At 39.2% G+C, this 27,438-nt stretch overlaps 1 protein-coding gene across 2 annotated transcripts; it reads right to left on the bottom strand.

Annotated features, from left to right (window-relative positions):
- Positions 1 to 1,310: 1,310 nt before the first annotated feature.
- On the bottom strand, positions 1,311 to 24,737 carry CHFR (checkpoint with forkhead and ring finger domains). 2 transcript variants are annotated; one of them, XM_071445345.1, is made up of 18 exons: positions 24,581 to 24,737; positions 24,055 to 24,202; positions 22,127 to 22,226; positions 17,314 to 17,423; positions 15,666 to 15,725; positions 15,300 to 15,512; positions 14,402 to 14,617; positions 13,952 to 14,108; positions 13,571 to 13,725; positions 12,899 to 13,061; positions 11,993 to 12,135; positions 11,387 to 11,506; positions 11,000 to 11,083; positions 10,206 to 10,276; positions 9,507 to 9,594; positions 9,232 to 9,339; positions 8,102 to 8,174; positions 1,311 to 5,998 (listed from the first exon to the last, which is right to left on the bottom strand). In XM_071445345.1, the coding sequence occupies exons 2-18, from the start codon at positions 24,188 to 24,190 to the stop codon at positions 5,956 to 5,958; spliced, it is 2,040 nt and encodes a 679-aa protein (XP_071301446.1). In that variant the 5' UTR covers positions 24,191 to 24,202; positions 24,581 to 24,737; the 3' UTR covers positions 1,311 to 5,955. The 2 variants fall into 2 exon arrangements, with proteins under 2 accessions (XP_071301446.1, XP_071301447.1); XM_071445346.1 differs by lacking the exon at positions 24,581 to 24,737 and adding an exon at positions 24,433 to 24,574.
- Positions 24,738 to 27,438: the final 2,701 nt, after the last annotated feature.

Genomic DNA, 27,438 nt, shown 5'->3' with positions numbered 1-27,438 from the left:
TATATACACACACACACATATGTGGTGAGAGAGGCCCTGCTCCTGATGAACACGAAATATTGAACAGTGCTGCTTATTCTCAGAACAGAGCTGATTTACCAGCTATTTAAAGGTGATGTCTTCTGGCACTAGAAGATGCTGAAGCCCAGTGCCTGCAGGTGGGTGCTGCTGGTACTCCAGGGCAGACTTCAGTTCCTGACCTGCCTTTTGAAGTTTTTTTGTTTGATTAGGTTTTTTTTTTTACTTTCTTTTTAGGCAGATCACTAAAATTAACTGCTAAAAAGGTATTTGTATTATATTTTGTACCTTCAAAGAATGTATAAAATATTTTCCTCCTCTTAGAGCTGAAGCAACTGTTTTAAAGTTCTCATATTTTCATTTTTTCCCCCCCCAGGAACACAAATAACTTCTACCTAAACTCTTCCAAAAAGTCACAGCGCAGAGTTAAGGAATTCTGAAAGCTCTGGGTGGAATAAAGCACTTTAATACTCTCAGCTGTAAATATTGACTAGGATTAGTTTTGAAATAGTATTACTTATGGCATTTATTTTGTTCCTAACAGCTATTATTACTTTGGAGAGCTATGCTGCCACTTTTAATGACAGAAAACCTCATCCCTCATGCATGGGCCTGGATTCACCCTTGTGCAGAGCAGGGTTTGCTGCTGTGATTCTGTGCTCTGTAACCAAGCAGTGAATGGGATAAGCACTCCAAACACTCACTGAAGAGAGTGGAAAAATCATTCCAATCACAATTGCATGGGGGAAAAATGTAAAAAAAACTATTATGGAGCTAGCAAAGAGAAGTATTCTTTTCAACAAAACTGAGTAATACTCACCTTTATTCTTTTTTAAATGAATTATTCTGGAATAAACTAGCCAAACCCTCTAGCCAATGTGTTAGGTAGATTAAATGGGACAAAAATATATGGGAATTCCCTATTTTTTCCCTGTGCAAACAGTGCTTCAAAATAAAAGCTTGAAGCCATACAAGCTGACAAGAATCTGGTGTGCTGAGGTTCTTACTGTCAGGTACTTGAACTGGTTGGGAATGGAGGCTCAAAGGGAAAACAACGGATTTAACATCCAGGTAATGCATCCTAACTTGGAAGATTTAGAATAGCATTTAACAAGAAAACCCCACTTATAACTTAGTAGAAAAACATGAACTGAGGTTTCCTTTCAGAACTCTTAACTTTTTGTTAAGAGCAGTTGGTTGCAGCTCTTTCTACTCAGAACTCTTTTGTTGGGGTTTTCCCCCCTCAGGAGGGTGGCACATGAGCCCTAACAAAACACATTTGACTCAAACAGTCCAGTCAGTAGATTTTATTCTAAACAATTAAAGATTAATTTGAATTGCAAGGGAAAAGAAAAGTTAAGTCCTAAGCCAACACTTACCTAATGAAAGCAAGTGAAACTCAGCAGCACTGAAAAGAATACCCAACAGAGACTAAATACAGCTTCAACATATATTCATGGTCTGTCTAGAAATGTCTTTGATGTTAAACCTCATATGGCACACTTAGCATTTTTTATAATTCATTTCCTATGGAAACTAATGAGCTTAAGGGTGAAATTACCTCATTGAAAGTCAAAATGGAAGTGTGAAGAAAAGAAGGATGACCTGGAAAGCAGATTTAGAAGCAATCTTTGCATATTAAGCATTGCTGTGGGAAATAGTATAATTAGTTTTCTTCAGAACTTATTCCTTGGAATTGTATAAGTGGTATTTCAGCTCCCAAACATCATGCAGAAGGAATGTTAGATAAAATAGGTGGAAAAAATGCAAAATCCTCACATGTTCTTCAAATCAACATGTTTTTTCCTAACTTTCAGTGACTGTTGACTTATTTTTAAGTGGGCAGACCATAAAAAATAAGGCTCCTTTCCAGCAGACTTCTAAGAGGCCATAAGAAACCACATTTTCAGAGCATTATTTGGTATAAGCATTCACTTCCCAAATTCCTAACTCCTTTTAGTTGAATCAACTTATTTCCCTAAGCTCCTGCTGCAGGCTAAACCATCTGCCCTACACAGTTCTACTGAGGACTAGAAATTGGTACCAAATGCATGTGTTTTGTTTGGTGACTGAAAGAGCTGATGATTAACCTTGGACTGTCAAATACCAAGTTTTTCCTGTTAAATACAATGAAAACAGTTTCAGAGTTTAAGCAGAAATTATCCTGCAGAATTTGAGTACCTGAGCCACTCCAAAGGCTCTAGGAGCTGCCAGTGGCCAGACATTTGTTCCCTTCAATCCCACCAACATTTTTCCTTTTTCTTTATGCAGAAAGTGCTTGGAAGAGCTTTGGCTGTGCCAGACCTGATCTCCCAATAGTGCATTAATCCCAAAGCAGCAGCTCCCTCAAACTAAATTAGTTACAAGTCATTTGTGGACATAATGGAGTAGAAATAATTTAAATCCACCACTGCAAGTGCAAGGCCAGCCAAAATTACCAGTTTTAAAGGCTATCAGCTCATCTTTCTGGTGCACAGAACAACACTGTGTTTTCACTTTTACAATACTTAACCTGAGTTTGAGTTTCACTTAAATTTAGCCTGACAGCTGGTTTAAGAACAGCAACATAGATTAGCTAAAACATTAAAGGATATCCAGCTTCAAGTATGGGAATGGCAGCAGCACAAAAATCCTGGGGTGCTAAACTGCAACTTGAAGCTTAACTCTGGCATCACTGTCTTCCACCTCAGATATAAAAGGGCAGGCAAGTCCTCCTATTTACTCAGCAAGCTTAAAGTTCTGTGCAGAAAAAGCTGTATTAACAGTAGTCATTTGAAACCTTATAATTTATACAATTGTAATAAAGATGAACACAGTATTACAGTAATTTCATCCAGGCTGCTGTTAAATCAGGTGGTAAAATACTTGTCACTTTGGTGTTTATGGTGTGGCAAGAAACTAAAATAATAACTACTGTTTTTTAAAAGTAGAAAACTTTTTAATTTGCAAGCATCTTTAAGCCCTCTTACTTCTATTTAATAATCTTTTGCTCATATGATTTATTATACATCCTGTAGGGATTCTGATGATCCTTTGCAGTATCATCTGACACTTTTAAGGAAGTTTGAGAATGACATAAAAACTCAGGCCATTTTCAGTTACTACAAGTTCAGGGATAGTATTTGCTTGTAAAATCTCAACATTCAAATAACTAAAAGCTTCACTGAGTATTAGCAAGTGTTGCATACATCCATTTCTGTGGTGATAGTACGTGCCACAGAAGAAACACAGACAACTTCAGTAGCTTTTTTTTCTTTTTTTAATTAATAACTTCTTAGTTCAGAAAAAAAAATAAACCACAAAAGAGAACTGGAAGAACTACTCTCCACCTTCTTTATAAAAGAACTTTTCTCAAACAGAGAGACTATATACCTTGTTCACCACTATGTCAAATCCTATCATAATCACCTTGGTTTCCACATCTATTCTACCACATTTCATGCTCAGCTTCCAAACATCTCTTATAAAGGAGGTGGGGATGTGCTTTAGACAGGTTAAAAATATGCTGCACCTTTAAAGTATTTAAACAATTACACCAAGCATAGTTCATACATTTATCACATTAACTATCACCTGGTAACCATACATTTAAAAAGGTCTAATGTAGAGTATGTAATACCCATGACAGATACTCTTACTTACTTAAGAGCATATAAAGATCAGGATTTATTCACCCTCCCCATCTGCAAGCCAATTTCTGATCTCTTCCTGGTACAATATAAATGACAAAAAAATCCCTTCATTCCATTGCACTACTGCAACCTTATATGCATAGAAAGGTAGATTAATTACCTGTGACAGGGAAAAGGAAAAGGGGTTTAGAAAAACAATTTGAAGAACATCTACTGCACAGGTACTTTAGATGTTAAGCACATGAGTTCTGCTGCTTGGGTTTTTTCCCCATTTTTTTTTCTCTTATGATCACACAACACACCCCTACACAAACATGAGTGAGTGCAAGTTACTCCTGACCAACAAAACAACTTCAGCACAAGAGGCTTGAACACCAGCACAGTGACAAGGCTGTGCTGAAAGCCCATCTGGGGTGTGGGAGTGGTGAATGAAAATGTAAAGCACATTTCTGCATATAATGTGCAAAGGCTTGATCTCCACAACTGCACTCAATTTGCTACATGCACAGCCAGAGATGAAATGAGATCAAAACCAGCTGGGAATGGTTGTCCTGAGAAGATACAATAACCATTAAAAAATCTAAACATAAAATACAAATACAGAAGCAACAGAACATTGTTAATACTAAAAGACAGAAACACACTGTTGTTGTTAAAAGAAGTTTCAAGTAATATTCCAGATCCAATTTCAATCCTACTCACAGGAGAAAATGCCCAGAGATTAGAAAGAGAAGTCCACACCAAAGTGTATTTTTAACAGCATAAGGGCATGGCCAACAGACCCATCCTTGTGACAGCTATTTTCAAAAATAAAAAATCTAAACAGAAAGACATCATTCTAATTAGCATTCTTATTAAGATGTGCATTACTGGAAATAGTTGCTTAATTCACTGCAACCAGTAGACATGATGTGCTGCATCATTTGTGCTCCATTATATCACAAGATACTGTGTGTACACTTTTTAACATCCAAGTATAAATCCTGCTCATAAAATAAGGCATACTTAAAACAACATGGTCTCTACAGAGGTAACTTTGCATGATTTCTTCTTATTCTGCTTCACTCTTCCAGGTATGATGAGAACAAAATTGGTCCCAGTCGAGGTTTGTCAAACATTAGCAACCAGATTATGATCATATCAATTTGTAGGGAAGGGGGAAAGTTGGGATTTCTTTGTTTTTAATGACACTTGGGACATCTCCTGAATGAGCTCTGCAGAAGGCATGAAAATAAAATCTACATTTCCTATGTCAGTGACACCAGTGTGCCCCTTCATGATCCCTATCTCTATCCCTATCCAGAAATGCCTCCATATTGCTACAATTTGTCCAAATTCACTCATTTTCTGTAAGATTGTTCCTTCCAGTAAAGCTGCTATATTCTAAGTTATATCTTTTTCTACATTTTCACCAGTGTATGCATGCTAGAGAACAGCTGCATTGCAGAGGTACATATTTAGCACATGGTATCAAACCAAAAAAGAAATACAAAAAAAAGAACCAGTGTGTCCTACTGGCTGCTCTATGTCAAAAGCACTGTTTGGTCTTCTGATATAAAACACTACAGAAGTAATATTAGCAGATGTCTGTTCTGCTTCAAGTATCAACCCACCTTTAAATGTGATCTTCAAATTTTTGTGCAATTCTTTTTGTAATTTCACGTGAATAAAAACATCAACATGTCTAAACTAAGAAAGGAAACTGTACTACCTCCACTGTAACACTACACATATGGTAGAAGCTTTAAGTTGAAACAGCTGTTTATTGGATGGATTTTTTTAAAGGAATATTAATGTGGTTTCTAGCCCAAATGCAATGGGTAGCAAGAAAATATCAGACTACCGCAAAATGCAGTTACAAATATACACTGACAGCATCCTTCTTAAATATTAATGGCTCTTGAAATACCCATCAGATACTTCTACAAAACTTCTCTATTTTAAGTCTATTGATTTTTCTTCGTTTCTTCACAAGTAGTGCAAATACACTCCTTATTCTTAGGTCATCCCAAGATATGGCTGGTTTTTGTGAGTGTGAGTTGTTTGTATTCTTCACTGAAGTGACACAGGGACACTGTAGTCATGAGCATGGAATGCAATGCTTGCTGGACTACCTTGGGAAAAAAAAAATCTACCTTATTCATGTACAGCTGTAAAATTCTACAAATTAAAAATTTCACATCAGGTTACCTGATGGAAAAGTTAATGATTCCCTGCTATGGGGGAACTGAGTAGATCCCCTGAAACCTTAAACTGTACAAGCAGTGTAACAGGCATTTGTCCCCTCTCTACAGACTACAAGTTTTCAGTTCTTGAATCTTGTTTGTTCACAAATGTGATTGAATTTCCTAAAATAAAGAAAAACATAAGAATATTAAAATGTAACGAAGTTCTCACAAGTCAGGCAACAAAAGCAACTCATTATTTTGCACAGGGTATTTTAAATGTTAAACAGTCTAAAGCAGACCATTTACACACTAAAATCTCTTTTTCAGAACCTGTTGAGATCATACTTTACTGTCATTTTACATGTAACAGGATTTTCAACATCTCTCCTGCCTAACCCTCATTAGTTTTATTATGCACTCAGAAAACCTGTTATTAAAAAGCATTCCTCTATACTTCTGCATACTTCAAACCCAGAAGGCAATTAAAACAGGAATCGGTGTTTTAATTTTCCCCTGCAAGGTATTAGTAACTTTTAGTAGACAGCATTACACAAATCATTAAGAACTAGAATTAACTAGGCTAATTTTATATTTCAACATAAACATATTCTCTTAGTGGCTTAGAATCTTCTGGAAAGAAGAAGTTTTTCTCAGCTTGTATTATGTAAGTTTTATGGGAATGGCAAATCTGTCTTCAAGGATTAAACAGATAACATAATTTAGTACCAAGCACTTCTTCCCACTTCTCAAAAATATTTCACTGTTCACTCCTTGTTTTTCTCTTGCTTGGGCCATGTGGACCCTCACACACAACTGAAAGAGAACTTGGGGTGTTGAGTGTGTCATTACATGTGGAGGAAATGGTGCAAAGGAGACCCTGAACTTCCCCCTCAGCTGGATTAGATCAAAGACCAGAAAAACCTTGCTCACATAATCTAACTACTTAGTAGGACAATTTAGCTCAATTAAAAAAATTAAAATATTATCTGGATATAAAGGAGTGGTATGACAGGACTGTTTGCTTTTATGGATTTTAGAAACTAAGTGTAGCAGCCAGGAAAGGAAGGACTAATGCTTGGGGGAAAAAAAAGAAAGAAGGAAAAAAGAAGGGAAAAAAACCCTGAGTCATTTTTATTCTAGATGAAATTATCCACAACATGAACAAAGATGACTGGTGAGTACTTTGATATTGAATTAACACTAACATTTCAAAACAAAATCTCCTCTGGGAACACAGGCTGTCCTATAATGTGAAGTTACAGATAGCAGTGGTACTTCAAATTATATCTGCAACTTATATCCAAAATTATTTTTGAAAGCTATTTGGTAAAACCCTTGAATTTGTAAGAGACTGCAGATGAATATTTTACAAGTCTGTCTTATGATCCTGCTTGCCTGAGCTGCACAGACTGGTTATTTTCAACCCACAGTACCTGAAATATTAAAGGAATTATGCTAAGTGGGTATGTACATTGCAACATTAGAAAGATACTGCAGAATCTTCTATTCATTAAGGCAATTTCTCAATAAGGGGTAACAGCTCTTCTATCTTAAATTACACTGAGAATTTAAAGAATTATTCATAAGGCAAGAAGGATTTTTCAACCCTCCCTGAAACCAGTTAGCTCTTAGGGAGAAAATTTTTGTTTTGTTTTATGAGTCTTTAATATTTGTCCTACTACATGTACATCTTTTTATAAGAATAAAACTGCATTGCTCATCAGAGGCCTTGATATTTTTACTCAAGAAGCTTGATTTACTTTGGAAGGACATTTCTCACCAGATACCAGGAGTCCAAGGCTGGTATTAAAACTCTTGACAAGTAGAGGGTTAATCTCTTTTCAGGCTCAGTATTTAATTTTTGAGGCATGCCACATTCCTTGGGTCAGAGATGTAAGACCTACAAGTTCCTCAGGAACCTGCTGTGGCTTATGTTACATGCTCCAAGCTGCTCCTGCTGCTAATTATTCCCACCAATTGATTCCTTCAATGGAAGCTGCACTTCTCTAAAAGAATCCTTCCACCCCAGTGGGTGGAAAAACAGACTCAAGAAGTGTCAGCCATGGGTTACATCAACTTACAAGTGCTGGCAGTGCCCTGATGCACAGAGGGCTCATTTCAAAGTTGTGTTAAGAACAAAAATGACAAAAAATTCCCCTATGCTCACCCAACCCTGCTTTATGCTGCAAGTTCTGGCACTTGAAAGGCTGCATTTAGATTGTTGTTGGTTTGTTTTTTTTAAGGAACACAAAGCAAAACCACCTTCCAAAGTGTAGGACTTACATGGCGTGGTGTGCTTTGACCTGAGTTCGACAGTTGCGTCCCCAGTAGCAATCAGGACGTGACGTGACAGTCACTACAAGAAGAGCAAATGAAATGCTGCATTTATTACAAAAGCCATTAAAGTGACCCAGATTATTAACTGCTAATGGTGGTTACTCATCAGAAACAACACATGATTGGCAAGAAATGACTGTAGAACTATATTGTTTCACCTTTCTGGAAACAAAGCAAACACTCTGTGAAGGACAAAAAATTAGTTTTTAATGTTAATGCAGACTTATGATGAAAGTAATTGGTTCTCAGTGCTGTCAACTAAAGCCTTACCATTTATTTTAATAGGGATGGACTTGATTAGACACTCAGCATTTGTCTAGATGTATTTCCATACAAAAGAAAAATTATTAATTTGGGTAGAGTTTGCTGCTTTCCCCCACCTTCACATACATTACAACTCAGCTGTCCAGCAGCTGAACTGAAAACTAATGCTAAGGGCAAACCAGGTACACAATTTTTGCTCATTATGCGCAGCAGCACAAGCAGAGATCTCAACAACTTAAGACTGGGAAGATGCTGCTAACAGCAAGAGCTAAGTTGACAGAAGTCAAATTTAAAAGCAAACTGTTGGAACAGCTTCTGTCCCAAATTAATTTAGGTCTGAATGAGGGACAGTTGCTTGCATGCTGTTTTATACTAAAATTGTAAATGCAAATATTTAGAATCAGTTTGTAAAAGCATTCTTGTTCCTAGTTGAGAGCTGGTAAAGTGTTAAATTGTTCAGAAGATGCATCATTTTATGTATTTAAGAGGGAAAAAATTTAATTACAGCAATTGGTTCCTATATTGCTAATTGGTTGACTATATTCTCATTTTACTGAAATCCTCTTTTCACTCTGCAGATATTCTACAGATGAGAAATGATACTGAAAGAAAAGGTTCCATTAGGGAGTCTGAAAATAACTATACACAAGCTTAGCAGCTGACAAGTAAAGCAAGGAGCTAAGACATTAGCCCTGCAATAAGATTTGCACTGGGCTACATGAAAGTGCCAAAATAACACTGATACAAAGATAAAACTCATGTTAACTCTTTAAATTTCTTTTCCCCTCCTTACTGAGCAAAACAATCCCCACCTGGCAATTCAGCAACAGGAATATTCTGCCTGTACTGGTAGGCAAGTTCTCGAAAGCTGCGAAGGCCACAACAGTAGCAAAGCACTGTGTTCCCAGTAATTCTGTAATCTGGGGAGAAAATCAGTTGGTAAAAATGTAAGGCTTAATGAATCAGGTTTAACTAAAGAGCCAGGACTGCACTGGTTCTGTACACAGAACTCCAAACTTCTTGATAACATGGCTGAGTTACACCCAGACAAGGAGTCATGCACATGCAAACTGAACACAACACATACCTGACAACATAAAAACTCCTCTTTGAAGAGCTAAGAGACTTTCATTTAACATATTTTTCCATGTCAGACCCCTGGATGCCAGGTAATCCTGAAAAGAGCAATTTAAGTGTTTAATCTAGAAAAATCTCCAATCTTAAAGAACAAGCAAGCCATTTATTCTCAGATATTTCCAAATCTATCAGTAACTATGTTTTCAGAATGGGTTTATGCTGATGACAAGAAAAAATTAAATACCTGTAACTTAATTAGCATGGCACATTTAGACCACCAATAAAATCTTCCACTAAGTATCTTTTTTCAGATCTCCACTTTTGCCATAAGTTTGCAAATAGATTCATTCCAGTCACATTCTCATTTACCTCAAATCAAGATTTCACCCAGTTTACCTAATTTAGGCAACCCTGTTATAGTATGGACAAAGTATTTTCCATACAAGTTAGTGTGAAATTTAACTTGTCTGGGACAAAACATTTAACAAGCACTGCTTTCCTGGCATGTTTTTATTGAATTACTTTTCTCTTAAATAGTATCTTGGATGATCATTTGGAGCTCATTTCATCAGGCTTTTAGAATCAGGTTCTGCAAGTGACAGTGCTGCCACTGTAAGTATCAGGCAGCACATCACTCCTATTTCATCAGTGAGTATATCTTAAACTTTGTACATTTGTTATTATCACACACAATGATTTTTAAACATACCTTTAGGATATCTGATTCATAGTGGTTGTTATTCAGGACTCCATCTAAACACTTATCACCAAGATTTATTTCTAATCAGAACAAGAAGAAGAAGAAAAGTTACTATTTCTTGCCCAAACCCTGTAGCCCTCACACATTTTCTGAAGGTTCTTCTGTTTCCTGAAATAACATGCAGAGGCTCATGTGAGCACCAAGTACATGACTGCACTCAACATGTGCTAATGCATGTGATTTGTAACTTCTAGTGGCACAGACAAGATACTGAGATTTTAAGATTTCAGCTTCAGTCCACAAACACTACCAAGCTGCACAAATCACCAGTGCTAATAAAGCATATTCTATTAGCTCCAAACAGCAGCCAAGTCATTCCAACTGTTCTAATTGACTTTTTTAAATGTCAAAAAAACCTTGAGTTTCAGAAGTCTGCATGTTTAAGAGGGCAAGATTCTTTTCTAATCTGATACCATCAGATGTTCAGTGCTTTAGCACTGGTTTGTATGATTCTCTTACTTGACTGAAATACATCATAGTTTTTTATAGTGGAAAGAATTGTGTTCAGTGAGTGTAGTTTCTAACCCCAATATTGTATGAAGACACAAAGTTAAATCCTTTTAAAGTTAAGACACACGCCACTTCAATTTTTTGTGTTTGTGATGTGAGGACACAGGCCTTGCTTCTTTTTGCATGACTGTGCTACAACAAACTAATCTGTCTCTTCAGTTACTTAAAGTTCAAGACAGGCAGACATTACTTCAAAGTGAACAGGCTGATAAGCAAAAATTACTCCACAGTACCACAGAATGGTGCCAAGCAGCCAAAACACGCCATGCGAGTGCAGCCCCAGTACAAGTGACAGAAGGGCTGCAGACAAACTGTGCCTGTAAAATAACAAAGAAAACCCTTGTAAGGACCTGAACACAACAAAACTCAACAGCTACCATTCTCATAAATCAGCAACAACAGAGCCCTAATAAACTTGGTTGAAAAAAAGTACAACTTTCTCATTTAAAATACATTCTTCAAAGGACTAATAAATTCTTTAAAGGAAGATTCTTGCATGCTGTCACTACAAGCACCCAAATAAAGAAGATTCATACAAAAAACAGTCTTCCAAGTAAATTTAAGTTTAATAATAAATAAGGAGAGAGTTCTGTAGAAAATAAAATAAAAAGTGTACACACATTGCTGAGGAGCAACATGAGGATTCTGTTCCCGCTCCGCTCTACGGTCAGGCATTGGCTGAAAGCAGCAGGTGCATATTACATGACTTCCTTGAGCAGGACACACATACTCCTGAACAGCTGGATAAGTTAAAAAAAAGATTGAACAATTTACACAAGTGCAATTTGGATGAGGAATCTTAGTGAATATTAACAACATAAAAATCTTGAAGTAACAAGCAACCTTTTTACAAAGACTCTGTGAAGCAGCAGAAGAACAGCATTCAAACTTCTGAACTGCACAGCTGTGTAAAATATTTCAGAATGTAGAAAAGGTTAAGAACTTTTCAACCATCTCATCAAACATCAGCAACCCATTTTGGACAATCACAGCCAAATCCTGTATCTGCAAAGACAATGGTGTGGAGTTGCTCTCACAGTCCTGTGAGAGGGAGTTTGCTTAGGTCTAATTTAGTTCATAGCTGTAGCACAGCTCATTGCTTAGCTCAGGGGAGGTGGAGATGATATTCAAGGGTCCCTTCCAACCCCAGCCATTCTGTGATTCTGCCCTGAGTGTCTGAGTTGCAGTATTTCAGTGCTGCACTGCTGGAGCAATGTGACACTGACCTGCAGGGAAGTTGGCAGAGGTTGATGGAGCATCTCCCAGAGCCTGCATTCCTCCTGCCTCTGTCTCCTGGCCTGTGCCAGGCACAGTTGGAACAGAGTGTCTTCGGTACCCTGGGCACTGTCTGCATACTATATATGGTTGACTGAAAGAACAATATGAAATTATACCAAACAAATGCAAACACAACTTAGGGCACTATGCTAGACAAGGTTGGTCAGACTCTCAAAGTTTAAATTTAGGATTTCCTCGTTCAGTAACAGATGAAAGCTTATGTAATTCAGTACCTAGCTCTGCTGTAGCTGTGACAGATAAAAACTTTGGGTTTTGTAGTATTCCTCAAGAAATTTTAAACCAAAAGGTAAAGGAAAAAAAGAGCAATGGGACTGAAAGAGAGAGGAACAAAGTTGGAATAGTTATCTACAATAATTCTTCTGTTCCTCTGTAGACATTCAGCAAAAAATGTTTGCTGTTGAAAAAAAAAAAAGAGGAGGTATTTTAATACTTGGGAATTTCTAGAGTCAAGCATCATCTGCTTTAGTACCATACACCAAGTGAAAGCAGCCACATAAAGCACAATAACTGCAAACACATTCATAGGATCATGGACTGCTTTATCTCCTGATAGGATCTTACCCAGAAACCTGTCTTTTTTTTATTGCATGATTCAACATAGAACTGTTGGTCACAAACTGAATCTAACTGGATTTCTAGGAAGTTCATATTTCTGGTGATGGCTCAAGGTTCAAAAGGATGGCCAGCAAAACTACCAAGGATGAACTTAATCTGCAAACAGGTCCTGGCAATGATCATGGAAACACTATCAGCAATAAGAACATTTGTAAAACTAGCTCAGTTTGTGGGTCTGTGCATTCAAACATAGGCATACAACCTAAAAACAGACATACCTGATATCTGAGGATTCACTATCTACATCAGACAACTCCAGTAAATCTTCAGAACTTCCCTCCTCATCTGAAAAGGATCTCCGCACCTTAGGCTGCAACATGTCTTGAGTAATTTTGTTTCTGGCATCCATGCTCCGAACATCCTCTTCATTGCGACATTTATCTGGCAGGAGAACCAAATTCCAATTTCAAGAGAAAATAACACCCCAAATCTCTTATCTGCACTCTTCTTTCTTAATGCAGTTACCATTACTGTGTTTTCATTTCCCTAAGTCTTGGTTTTGGATGAGAGAGTTCTAGATCATCTTAGTTAAATTTCCCTCTCTGTTAAGGAGGTCCAGTATCAGGCAACTTAAGTTTTGTTTTAAAGAGGTCATGATCAACGTTAATTAAATCCACATGCAAGTATGTTTTTCAAAAGTATCCTTCTCATGATGAAGTAACAAATTAAAATGAAGCATTCTTAGCACACTCACATTATTAAATTACCTTCCACAGGTTATTATGTCATTTAAATGCACTTGTTTTCTGACAAGCCATGTCAGAGAAAACAGCAGGGTTAAAAACCACACATTTTATAGGTATTTTATAGACAACATTGTGTCCTGACATCAGTTATGCAGCTCATGTGTGAAATCCATTGGATTCTGCCACAGACACTGTTCAACTTGCCTGGATGCTGAATCAGATAAGCTTCAACCAAGTTGTTCAATATGTGATTTTTACAAATACGTTCTACTGGACAACGACAAGTTGGACACAAAGATGATCTTTCCATCCATCCTGAGTAGCAGGCAGCACAAAAAGTATGCATACAAGGCTGCAGGCTGGAAAAGAAAGAAATGGAGTCAAAATACAAGTCTTTCATTTTTTTCAGATACATCCATAACCCTGAAAAAACTGTTTAGCATTAATTTGACTATCTACATAGGGTAGGAAAAGGAAAATCAAGAGGGTTGTGAAAATGCTGATTATCCTGACCTCCTCAAACAGCTGTCACTGAATGTCTTGCATCATTACCACATGATTAAAGCTTTTGTCACTCTTACATACCTTACACAGTCATGCAGCAGTTCTTGGCAGATAATGCAAGTTAACGTCTCTTCCATCTTATCTGGTTTCACATTTGATGTTTTTGCATCTTCAGAGCCAATTTTAATTATACATTCACTTGGAGCTGCTGGTGAAAGATTTGGACAAGTATCTTCATCTACAAAGACAGAAGGAGATAGTTTTTAAAGCTTTTTTTAACTTATTTTTATTCAAGTATTAAAAAAATCCCCGAAAGATCTGCACTGATTGACTGTTCACTGGCAACAGTCCCAAAAGAGGTTCTTGCTTTACACACTACAGCTTCTGCTACTGAAGACATTATTTTCATGGGACCAGAAATCAAGTAAGTGAGACACAAGAAACAAGCTGAAGGACTGATGACAGCTGTTGTAATCCAGTTTGGAGGGGTGGGGGTGAGGGTTAAGTTGCAGAATACTGTAGTATACTAGCCTCCTTTTAGTTTCTTCTTAGCAGGTTCCAAACCTTCCTCCTCCCCTGTTCTTTGAGAATCTGATTCTGCATTTTCTTTGTCAGTGATTTCTGGAGCAATTGCAGGAGCTTCAGCATTCACATCCACCTTTTCATGCTTGTCGTGCAGTGCTCTTGCACACATGGATTCTGAGATGGGGAAAGCAGGCACAGGAGTGACAACTGAGGACTGTGATCCTATAAAACAAAACCAGAAATATGAACATGGCTGCACACAGCTATGGGATGTGTGAAAACAAAAGGTACTCAAACTGATGTGGCACATGCATCAATCCAAACATCTGAATAGGAAAAAGTGGAGCAGAAAAGCAAAGTCTGCCTAACTTACTAAACACACTCTGAACCAATCTGCTAATTGGAAAACCTGGGGGAAAACAACCTATTAGTTGTGTAACCCTACTTAAAATCCCCATTCCTTTTTCAACTGGGGAGTATTTATTCTTAAGACTATTATCCACACCAGGTCTTCCTGACAAAGATGCCAGGCCGTGGTTATGCAATACTGATCACATGTAACAGGTTGGGATCACAGCAAAGGGAAAGCTTTGTTTCCATAGGAGCCAGGGAGGCCCCATGAACTGCTGACAAATGCATACAGGAATTCTCACAATTCCTGCACTCATCCATCCCTGCCTGTCCACAGAGAGAAAGTTAAACTGCACATATCCACCTGATATTTTCACTAGAACTTTACAAGGCAAATTCTAGACCGAGATAAGGGTAAGAGATGAATCTGTTTAAATTAAAAACTGGAGTAACAGTTGATGAGCTGGACTCAGTGATCCTGATGGGTCCCTTCCAAACTGAGCATATTCTGTGACTGTATGATCAAACTTTAACTACTTGACCCAAGTCTCACCAGATGTAGACGGATTATCCTGCTGAACAGATGCAGACTCAACTGGAGAGGTAGGAGAAGCATTAAAGAGGTTTGATGTAGAAGTAGATGGCTGTGGTTCCTCATAGCAAGACTGAGTAGCTGACAGTGATGAGGTAATTTGGGTCTCATCATTACTTCTTCCTGTACCTGAGGTATCTTTGGTCACATGGCATTGGTTTTCTACATTAACTTCTACAGTTGGAAGGGGGGAAAGGAAAGAAAAATATCTTTGTGACAATCAACACATCATGGCTTCAAAATTCCAAGGAATCAAACTCTCTCAAGAGGGTTACATTAGTCATTGGAGTTTAGCTCCTCTCCATGGATCTTGAATTATTTCCTTACCTACTGGTTCTTGAGTTGCATCATGTTTTGTGTTTAAGGATTCATAAAGATAAGCAACATCTGAAAGAGATTTAAAAATATTAATCATAAGAGATTTAAAAATATCAATCATGCTCTTGAAACAAAAATTCACTTAATCCCACATAAACAACTTCTATTCACAAGTGGCTGCATCCCTAAAGTGTCTGACAATGGAAGAGGCAAATGAGGGGTCACCTCAATAGTACCATGTTAATACTCCTACTTAGGAGGCAATTAGGAGCAGCACAGCAAGATCTTTTCTTCCCAGGAAACCAGGCAGAGCAGCTTTTGTGTGACGTTTAACTTGTGCCAGCCATGGAACCAGAGGCTTAATCATTCCTTAAACCTAAAATCTGCTCTGTCAGAACAGACTGTATTTTTACTGATACTTGAATCAAAGTTCTTCGAAGAAGCTTATTATTTCTGAGCTCACTTCTCAACCTCTTCAATCAATATTATTTCATTTCTTTGTGAGATACATGAACTCTCAAAAATACAGATTGGGACATGCCATAAGTTTCAGCCAGAAACTAATTTAGAATCTATTAATAAAACCAACTGGATAATATCCTTTTCTTTTCAATCTTACTTGAATTTAATATTGTTCCAAAAATTCCTCTACCTTGCTACATTTTTGTCACCACCAACCACCTACAAGCAAATAAGACTGTCTTGGTTTGCAGCAATCCTTTTTCTGATCAGAAGTTAAAATTTTGTCTCCTTCAGTAGGACTTAGAATGGCCAAACAGGCATGCCCTAAATTTTTCCTGTGTTTGAAGATGGAAAAGCTGAAAAAGCAAAACTGGAGGCTTGGTAATTTAACTACTTATTAACCCAAACAGAAATCAGTGATTCAGTTCATTGCCTGGAAAATTCACCCAAGTGATTCATCTAAGCAGCATAAAGTGCAATTGTGCCAGCTCAGAAAGGATTTGTGAGATAAACTCCACAGACAGAAAAATACAGCTTATCACTGCTTCATGTAACATTTACACCAGACAGCATAAATCTGTCTGTATATAAATTAACAGCAATTTCATATAGGAAGTATTTAAACAGTGAGTATGTATCTAGAATTTTTAAATTAACAGTTTGTATGTTTATTACTGTATGAAAACTGTAAATACAGCATTGTTCCAGGTTTACCAATTCTACTTTCACTGTAAGGCTTTTCCCATCTCCCCCCCATTTTGCCTCTTCCCTCTTTAAAACAAAAAAAGCCAACCTACATACACAAAAAAACCTACATACACAAAACAAAAAGCTTTTGCAGCCTTTCCTACTGGTGCTAAAAACTGCTTCACTGGGATATATAAAGTATCACTAACTACCCCAGCAATTTGACTTCTAAAAGAAGCACTGGACATGTGATTAGAACCTCATTACTTACCATTCCATGCATTAGTTCTACCAAAATTACTTCTGGGCACATTTAAATTTCAGACAGTTGCTCAGATTTGTCTCTGTAAAAACTGGCACATCCATGACCTCTTCTCCAGAGACTTGTTTTTAAACACATTTCTCTTTAAAGCAGAAGTACTCAATTTTATTATACTGATATTTCTTTTCCCTCATGACTCAAAAGAAAATGACTAAGCACACCATTTAAAAAGTATTATTCACTTACTGTTCTCTGGCTCATTTTTTCTGTAAACAACATAGATCACATCCCCAGTCTGTAATGGGTATGTCTGCTTCTTAACCACTTTCAGTTTATTAATTACTGTTCCATTAGTACTGTAAAGAGAAAAGATAACTTAGCATAAATGTTTTCATAATTACACGGGAGAAGGAAGGGAAAACACAAGATACATTTAAAGAAGAAAAGCTGTTGGCTGCCCTCTAAAAATGTAAGTGGACTAAAAATTTTTTTTTTTTTTTTTTTTTTAAAAAGGAAGTCTAACAACAAAAAATTTCTCCCAAAGACAGAAATGCAGAGCTACTGGGACTTCAAAGCTCGTTTGCACTACTGGTTAAAGAGATGGCAGTTGACAGACAAAAGACCCCTGATATTTGGCTAATGTCCCCAAATAATCAGATGATTGTTTCTGTACAGTAGTCTCCACACTTTTAAGTATAAAACCAAAAGGACAAGACAAGTTCTATTCAAAAAGTTCCAGGCTGTGTTTTCCATTTAATACTGGAAATCTCCTGAGATGCTCTGTGACAAAGGAACTTCTCCTGTACAGTCAGGGACGCCATGCAGTGTTGATTTTTTTGCCCCCTCCTCCTTCAAAAAGGAAGAAAACCTAAAATTGTGAGTTTACTTGGACTGTTTGCAACTTGAAATTGAGAAGTTAACAAGGTGAAAAAAAGTGATATATAATGAAAGATGAGTTGGAATGAATTATTTTGATATTGATAAAAAATTAAATACTTGTAGAAGAAATTAAACTAGGGAAAACGAAAATACAGAGCATTGCTGATTAATTTCTTTATCCCCTTAACTATGGGTGATGTTGTATACACAAGCCATTAATGTTTTATAATAAAGTCAAGTTATTCAAGTACTGAATAATTCCAGCTCACTTGCAGTAAGCATCCCTCAGGGCTGCAGCCCTCTCGAATTTCAGACTTCTGCCACTCAAAATCTCAGCAACTGGTACAAAATATGAATGAACAGAAAATATCTGCTTTTCCTCCTCTGCAGAGCAGCTGCAAGAAATAACAGCAAAGCTGTGCTGCCACCTCCTGGAGGCACGGCCCATGCCCGGGGCACTGTGGACTGTGCCTCACTGCAGGGGAGGTTTTTGGAAATAAACACCTTCCCCCTTGTCTTTTCTAACACAAAAGTATGAATTCAAAGTTCAAACTAAAAACCAAGCCCTTTGGAAGCACTACAGCAAGTCGTGACCAAGGTATCAGTTCTTGGTCTTGCTGCTGCAGCTGCTTTCACAGTCTGTGTGGCTGAATCAACTAATCCAACACAAGTGAGGTGCTACTTTCAACTTTCAAGAAATTAAATAAAAAAATTTGGGCCACATTGATGAAACGTCAAGCTGCTCCTACAAGAAAGAAAACTACTCCTAGCTTATCCTTTTCCCCTCAGGCATACAGGTGTTGGCTAGGCTGAAAGACCTAAGCACTGAAGAACCAGCAGAACAGAGAAATCACTAATGATTGCCAAAGGTGAGCAATTAAGAGGAAAACAGAATTTCAGTCCCTTTGTTAAAAACAACACTGATTTTTTACTTCATACTGATGGTAGCGATAACATTTAAAAAGATTATGTTGAAGCAAAAATTGTATCTCCTTCAATTGCCAAATAAATAGTTAAGTTTACACCAACCTCTGAAACCTGTCAGAAGTCCTTTAACAAAACTAGGAAACATGAAATTTGACCTCCTCAGTTTTCCTGAAGGCATCTCCTATCTGCCCCAAGTGTTCTAGACTGTCTTTTATAATAAATCAGCTAAATACAAGTAACAAGACTTGTCTTTTACTGAATTTTAACTTCTAGAGGCAATTCCTAGCCCCAACATTTCACTAAACATAGGTGGGGGGAAATGTCCCAATAATGTATTTTATGCAGTAACTCTGTCATGACTGCCAAGTTCCAAGATTATTCTGGGGGACAATAACACAAGGTATTTTTGGGGAAAGGAAAAAGCCCAAAATATGACACATCTAATAACCCACTCAGGCTTGGTTTCACAAAGCAAGATGCAGAAATAGCTATGCAAGACCCTATTAATCAAATTGACCACAGACAGCCAAATCTTTTCAGTTGTGTAGTTACAGAGACTTCAATGAGAGCTGACTAATGAATTATTTGGCACACATGGACCCAAATGAAATAGGAATAAATGGATATCACTTGACACAGAAAATCATAAGCTTTTCTTCAATGCATCAGTAAATGAAAGCAGTTGTATTTATCTCTCAGCCAACAACCAAAGGGAAAAAATTATTCAGCTATCCCAGCTAATTGTATCAGCCTTTCACTTCCAATTCCAGGCTTTAGCATGAGGCTTTTAACAGATATAGTGACATTCCAGATTAATGTTGTGGGTAGACACACATGATAAATTATGACATTTATACATTCTTCTGTGTTTCAAATTAAGCTCCCTATAAAATAAGTAGAAAGTACAATGAGAATCCCAAATACAAAGGCCATTCATTAGGACTAGATATTGAATTGATGCCAACTGGCTGTACCATTTTTCAAGTGGAGAAGAAAAACAGTACTATCAGATATAAAATGTGTTGTGAAACTATGTCACAAAATGTTCCAATGTCACTTTTTTAATCAGTGAACGAAAGAAGTCAGGTCTTGACTCAATTCCAATGTGGTTGATGACTCTACAGTTTCATTAATGAACCATAAATTCTGTTTACTTCCCAATCCCATCTGCTGTGCAGAATTGATATGAACAGCTTCACTCAGAACAAGGCTACTTTTGAAGTAGATGAATGATCTATGTATTGTAAGAAACTTTTATATCCTTCCAAGAAAAATGCCAATCTAATAATTTCTACTATTTATTTGCATCCATCCAGGAAAAGAATGTAGTTTATGCTAAAGCTTCTGGGTTAACAGTTATCTGATATTAAAGTGCATATAATCCTGAACAAACTGTAAACTGAAATGAGTTCTGAATTCTATTAAGGTACAGAATCCCTTCTATACTGTAATTCTCCACTCTCTCAATGGTCATAGACATAGTTTTGACTGGAGGGTGAGGAGAATTCAGCAGCAGAAGGGACAGCAGCACCAACTGCAGATCAACCTCTGATTTACCCAGAGAGTATCTGCTTGCCTGTCATATGAGTATCTGCCTTGTCTAAATTGTTTCCTGATCAGAAACATCACCTACTACTTAGAATCTTAAAAGGAAAAAGCCTACAAAATAACAGGGAATTACATTAGTTGCCTTTAACATTTTTTCAAAACGGAGAATCTTAGGACTGATTTTACTGGAAGAAACCCAACTGCTGCCTCCACTGTGTTAGGTCAGCTTGTACAATTTGTTTTCTTTCAAGCAGTATAAAGCAACTACTGCATGGTTTGGAAAATAAAACAGAATCATATCCCAAAAGAGGGCAAGTCTGAGTACTTTATTTTACTATTTGCTAACTCTTAGCTTTTGTTACTTCCAAACTTTTATTTACTCAATAATTTTGAATGCTCTACACATTTTCTTTCACTTGCAAATTTTGGGTAATTCTTTTAAAGTACATTCAAGGACTCATTATGCTATCAGAAGACAAAATGTTGGCTATCTACATATATTTGATTATATTCTTTGGATTAGACACAGAGAAACAAAGTCCACTGAGTTTGACTGTCCCACACTCACTCCCTCCTTCAATGCATTCCTCTTCACCAGAAAAATCTGAGCTTGACCACAGCAATGTTTCCAAATTATTTTCCACTTCAGAGAAGAAAAAGCTGACCTTGCAGTATTTTTCTGTGACTCTGAGCATCTGTACTGCCAACTCAAACATTCAAGAACCATCTTCTTTCAGCCTGATTTTTGGGACTCATCTGCTATTTGGCACAAACATTGGAAGACCCAGAAGAACCAGAAGGATTTTCTGCAAGCAGTCATATCAAACCTGTTTGGTTTCTTGATTCAGCAATTGGCAGCCACACTTCAACTCACAAGAGGGAGAGCACTCCAGGGATTTACTCTTTGTTAGATTCACAGAAGGGTAACAGGCACAAGCAGCTCCCTGGCAATGCTCCATGGTGCAGCCTTTCTGTTACACTACCTTGTTACAAGCCTCACCTTCTCATGAATATACTATACACAAAATTAACTTTAATTTCGTTTTGCTAGTTTTCAGCTGGCTGCACCTTCTGCCTCAGGGGGTGGCTAAGGGAAAAAAATAGGCAGGAATGTTTCTGCAACATGCACAATTTATTTAGCTTGTTTTGTCATAACATTGGTCTAAACCAATTCTGCCAGGGACAGTTTCTCAGGTGAGATTTATAGCTACACTCTGAGGCTGCCATGACAGGCAAACATGGTTTGGTTTGTTGTCTGGAACATCCTGAAATTTAGGATTATACTGGAGAATGACAACTATAAACCTTTTCCAGACTTCCCAGCGAATCTTTTTTCCCCCAAAAATTTAGCATTCTGTCCCACAGGTTCTGGGAGTATAAACCCTGCAGGAATCTATCCTGGATATCCTGGATCTATCTCTAATTACGACCTTGAAGAGGAGAGGGAATTCACCCTTATCAGGTTTGCAGATGACAACAAAGCAGGGGCAGAGCTGCCATCAGGGGCACTTTGGCAGGCCAGCAGAATGTGCCCATGATGTACAAAGATAAAGAGGAAAGTTTCACATTTGAGATTGTGAAGGATATCATGTTCAATCCCTGTTTCAACCCTGAAGGCAATTAAATATATTATGGTAGCTCAGGGTTAGTATAACCTGCTAAGCTTTTGACAAAAGTCACTCCAAGAACATTCTGAGAAACCAACCTTGTATCTTCCAACGACACTTGACCAGACTCTTCATCCACTATGATTTTACAGTGATCTCCAGACACCAACTTGTTGCCAGGGAAAGATAAGTCACAGCCTTAAAAAGAAAGATTTTCCAGCAAGCTTAAAAATACACATTACACAGTCAGATCAGCATTCTACATGGCTATAAATGCAACATAAACTGACTCATGTACATCTGCAATAGTTCAAAACTTCTGCTGTCACACAGGCAGCAACACAGTCTAGTGTGAGACACACAAATACAGGTGGTGAGATAGCCCCATGTGCTGATATAACCATTTCAACCATGTGAAGATCTTTCAGTTCCCTTTTTCCCCCAGTCCTACCCTTCAAAGATGGAAATCAAATCACAATTACTCTGTTCTAGAGTGCTACAGAAATATCCACACATATCTGAGCTGCTCAGTTTAACTCCTAAAGGCACACATGTCACAGCATGCAGCTCTTTTTCCACATCATAGTAATGCTGTTTCATTGGGTTTAACTTCTGTTTTATTCTGATGTATTGGGGGGAAGTAGTAGGAACAAATAACTGATTTTAAAAAAATACGTAAAAATTATTATCCTGTTCTATCTCACAGCCTTTTGCTTGTTTGTAATCAGGAAAGTTTTCCTCATCTCTGTTGACAACATTATTATGTTAACAAAACTGAAGAGAATTACACAGCCAGGACTAAGATTTAGGGGTACACAGGAGAAGTGTGATGATGAAGTGATAAAAATCTTCCTACCTACAACTCAAGGGCTCTGAGAAAATCTTGTCTTTTTACCTCACTTTAACATTGAATATTCAAAGCAACACTCAAGGTTCTCCACCATCTCTCACAAAGGACTCAAAGCACTAGCTTACACCAAAGCTATAATTAACAACCATGATTCCCCTCCACCTATTCACACTGTGAGTGAACTGATCTCAACAACAGATCCAGCAGGAAAGCAGCAAGCACTACCTCATATTGCTTATAAAGTCACAATTTGGTATTCTAGTAACCATCCATTTAAATAATCCATTAGCAAACAGCTATGGAAAGCTGTTTGCAACTGAACAAGAAAAATTCCACCTTTTTTTCTACCAGACAACCCTCAAACAGACACCAGCTTGAAGAATTTACCCACAGCTTAATGATAAGCAATCTCAATAAATACCACCAACTCTAAATTTGCAAAACATTTTCCCTGTAAGACACTGTCTGCCTTTCTCATAGAGCTATAGCATCTGGTGTTTGCTCACAACTAATTACAGGAAGTGACTGATCAGCCAAACAGCCTGAACTGATGAACAGGAAAAAGAAAATTAGCACTGTCAAGGCAGCTTAAAAGAAAGTTAAACCACTTCAGTCCTTGTTTCAAATACAGTGAGCATGAAATGCTTTAAAATAAAGGGAAGTAGTACAAGTCCTAGACTCTGGGAATAAAGCTTTCAAATCGACTCTCAGAGAAACTTTCAGTACTTGTTGGCAGTCTTTATAAGGCCAGAAGAATTAAGGGCTTTTATGTGGGTGTTTTCTTCTCTGTGAAGCCAAAGCATTTTGCATTGCAGTTCCAACTTATTTTAACCACAGAAACGAAACTAGAACGTAAACAAGACTGAAGCACAGAAACTTCTGAATCAACAATCGGGCTTCCTTATTTACACAAACTGCCAAAGACTACCTAAAAAGGCACTCTGACTTTAAAACGTGTCACAAGTTACCGAAAAAGAAACGGTCAGCATAAAACTACTTATTCGCACAGCTGAGGTAAATTGGGAATTCAGGGGGGCTTGGCAAACACCTCCAAGAGCTGGAAGCACCAAACCCAGCTAGTTTCAGTCCAGCTCCCAGCGCTGTAAAGGCCAGGAGGGGGGAAGGCTACTGTCCCCCACCACCGCCCCAGGCCAGCGCAGCCCGTCCCCGTCCCACCTTTCTTCCGCCCAATGGTCCATTCTCTTTTCAGCAGCAGGACGTGCGGCTCTGCCTCATCAGCACCCAGCCGGATCAGCTTCCCCCAGGGCTGCGGCTGCTGCTGGCTCTGCTCGCCTCCTTCCGACTGCTCCATTTGGATTCACATCTGACAAAAACAAACAAAGCGAACCCAAACCCCATCACCACACGGCACCCGGGGCGGCACAGCGCTCCCTGGCCCCCCCCCGGGGCCGGGCCGGGCGCGCCGCTGCCCCGCAGCCCCTTCGCAGCCCCGGGGCTCTCCCGGCCCCGCCGCTCCCTTTTGTGCGGCGCCGCCAAACCCTCCCTCCCGCTCGGCCCCCCGCAGCCAGCCCAGCCCCTTCCCTGCGCCCCCACCCCGCAGGGCCGCTCCCCTCCCCGAGCCGGGAGAGCCAGCGGGGGCGGCCTCCTTCCGTCCGCTGCCTTCCCAGGAGCGGAGCGGGGGCGGTCGGCGAGGCCCGGGGGTGCGGCGGCCCCGCGGCGCGGCCCATCCCGGACCCCTCACCCCAGCGCCGCGGCCCGGGCGGCTCCTGTCAACAGACATTGCCCCATCAGCTGATGCGGCCGGGGCGGGCCCGCGCGCCCATTGGCCCGTGTACCGGCGGGGCGGGCTTTCCGCCGCCCGCCAGCGAGCTGCGCCGGGCCGGCCGGAGCGCCAACGCTTCCGGTGAGGCCGCGCCGCGCGCCGCCCGTAGGGAAAAGCAGGGATGCGGAAGGCCTGAGAAGCAGTAACGCCCCGGCGGCCATCTTGGATATGGGCAGGAACTTCGGGTGTGGGGGAAACAGGCTGCGCGCCGCCATCTTTGTTACGGGCAGATCTGTCGCCTCACTGCCACCGTGTGTGTTAAAAGCCGGCTGAGGTGGTTTCAGAGGTCTCATCCACAAAAAAATTGTTATAGTTTAACTCTTGGATGTTGAGCAGGCATTGGTTTGCCATCAGTGGCTAAAAAAAACAACACACGCTGCTGTTCCAGGGCCAGGCTTTCAAAAGCAACCTCGGACTGAGGCAGCATCAGTGTCCAATGAGGAAGGGGTCACGCACGCAGGGGGCACCACCAGTTTTGCTCAGAAGACTCTTACAGGGTAAACCCTGGAATTATCGGGGACAAGAGCAGGGGACAAAGCTTTCCGAACTTGGACTTGTCTCTTTGTTATTGCATCGACCACCTCATTGCCATGCCGTCCAATTGGTGGCCCTTTGTGTAAAACTGTATGACTGCCGTGCAATTGTTAATCTGCTCGTTTATACAGGTTTTGTTCCTTTTGGTGGGACTTTTGCCCCGAGCTCCAGACACACTGCAGCTGCCAAAGGCATCCCAAGGGGAACACAAAACTGCCACAACGTGGCTTCCTCCACAGCTTCTTCCTTGGAATCAGCCTTAGCCCTAGGCTGCTTTTCCTGCCTAGGGTTAGGGTTAAGGTTAGGGTTAGGGTTAGGGTTCCACCTAGAGTTAGGGTTTTGAAAACCACAAAGCCCAGAGCTCCAGGCGCCCTGCAGCTGCAAAGGCATCCCAAGGGGAACACAAAACTGCCACAACGTGGCTTCCTCTACAGGTTTCTCTCTTGAACCAGCCTTAGCCCAGGGCTGCTTTTACTGCTTGACTTTTCAGATTTTGCCTGTCTTTTCTCTCCTTGGAGCCCTGCAGTTCCTCTTGGCCATTGAAGTTTCACAGTAACGCCAGCCTGTGCAAGACATCTGTATGTGGCCATTGCCAGAAACAAAAGTATTCAAACATAGCAATGTTTGGATCTGCACTTTTAACTGATACCTAACATCGTATTCTTCCACTGTCCCAATCACGTGATCCCCAGGTGAGGAAAAATATATAAGCACACGAGTCAAAATTGATGCCTGTACTTAAGAGCTTTTTGTTATTGACCTTAGTTTTTAACTCTTACCTTAGTAATAATATTGTGAAAAAATTGTTCTTTGAGACCTTAATGTGTACATTCCTCCAAGAGGATTTGTCTGTAAAATACCCTGCTTGCTTTCAACTTTGTCCTCACTGAGGAATAGAGCCTTTTATACATTTGAAGGGAGGCACATCAATGGAAGTTGCAATCACTCAAAAGCGTTGTCATGCTGCTTCATTTTTATTACTGCTCACAGTGACTGGTAATTGTTATCTCTGAGTGGCAGAGGAAAATACCAGCACATGGGAGATGCAACTAACAACCCAACAACCAAATCTTTTGTGTAAACTGTAGCATTAGCTAAGAGAAGAAGTTGTTTTGTTATATTGTGGCATTGAGAAGACATATTTTCCAAATAGTCCTGCCAAGAGATCCCTCTGCAATCATACCAAGGAATTACTGCACCTCGGTGATAGCACAAAGCAAGCACATGATTGGTTCAGCTCCTGCAGCTCTCCCATAGTATCCATGTAAAAAGACAGCAAGTGAAACATACAGCTAGCTTAACGAGTCCTGTGTGGATAGGAGACTCAATTAAAATTAAATTATACAACAAATTAGGTTTTAAATGCTGCACTGCTTAGCCAGCCAGACAAATAATAATTAGAGATGTACTGATCTGCTGTGTGCAGTTGACTGCTGTAACTGCTCTCCATGTACACTCTCCACACTTCCCTCCCAGCTCAGGGTAGTTTTATACCACATTCCAAATAATCCATCTCTCAACAACCCCATTTTGTACTTGTCACCCTCCAGAGCTGGGCAGAATGGAGAGGATCTCTTTCTAGAGATCACCTTTCCCATCTGTTCCCTCAGTTAATGTTTATTTAGCAATATACCTCCCTCTCTTCTTTGTTCCTAGCTTTGCTCAAGCTCATTCTAGATGGAATGAGTTTTCAGGCTCTGAACTGTTTAGGTACACATATACCAGGAAAAAAAAGAAGCTACAAATATTACTTCTTTTTTTTCCCTACAAGTAGTGATACACAAGCCAGCAGTTTGAAAATACCCCATTGTGGATGGAGGGGTACAAGCTAGAAACTGTCACCTCTGATACTGGTTCTAGCAAAAGAAATTTAGGACATCCTTACAAAGTACAATATAAAAAGGAGTTAGGTTGAAAAGGACCTGAAGGCAGCTACTCAAATCCCACTGTAAATGTTCAAATGCATTTGTATTGCATTAATGTTTGAAGCTCTCTATTACCCTGTAGATAACATTCAGAAAGACTGGTGCTATTTAATTTTCTCCTCAATTTTTTTTTCACCTCTGGAGAAAGCAATATCAAATTCTTAATATCAGATCTGGAAAAAGCAACTTGGAAAACATATTTCATGATTAAACTAATAACTATGTGTTCTGCATGGAAAATGAAGTATTTAAAATCATCCTAGATCAGCAAGAGTAATGCTATCCCACAGCCATCTTCAGCTATGTTTTCTGACCACT

The sequence above is a fragment of the Agelaius tricolor genome, unplaced genomic scaffold, assembly GCF_023055355.1.
Source record: "Agelaius tricolor isolate 1412-34295 unplaced genomic scaffold, bAgeTri1.0.p SCAF_20, whole genome shotgun sequence".
NCBI lineage: Eukaryota > Metazoa > Chordata > Aves > Passeriformes > Icteridae > Agelaius > Agelaius tricolor.
Note: the sequence above shows the minus strand (reverse complement) of the source record. Positions and strands in the feature narration are given on the sequence as shown.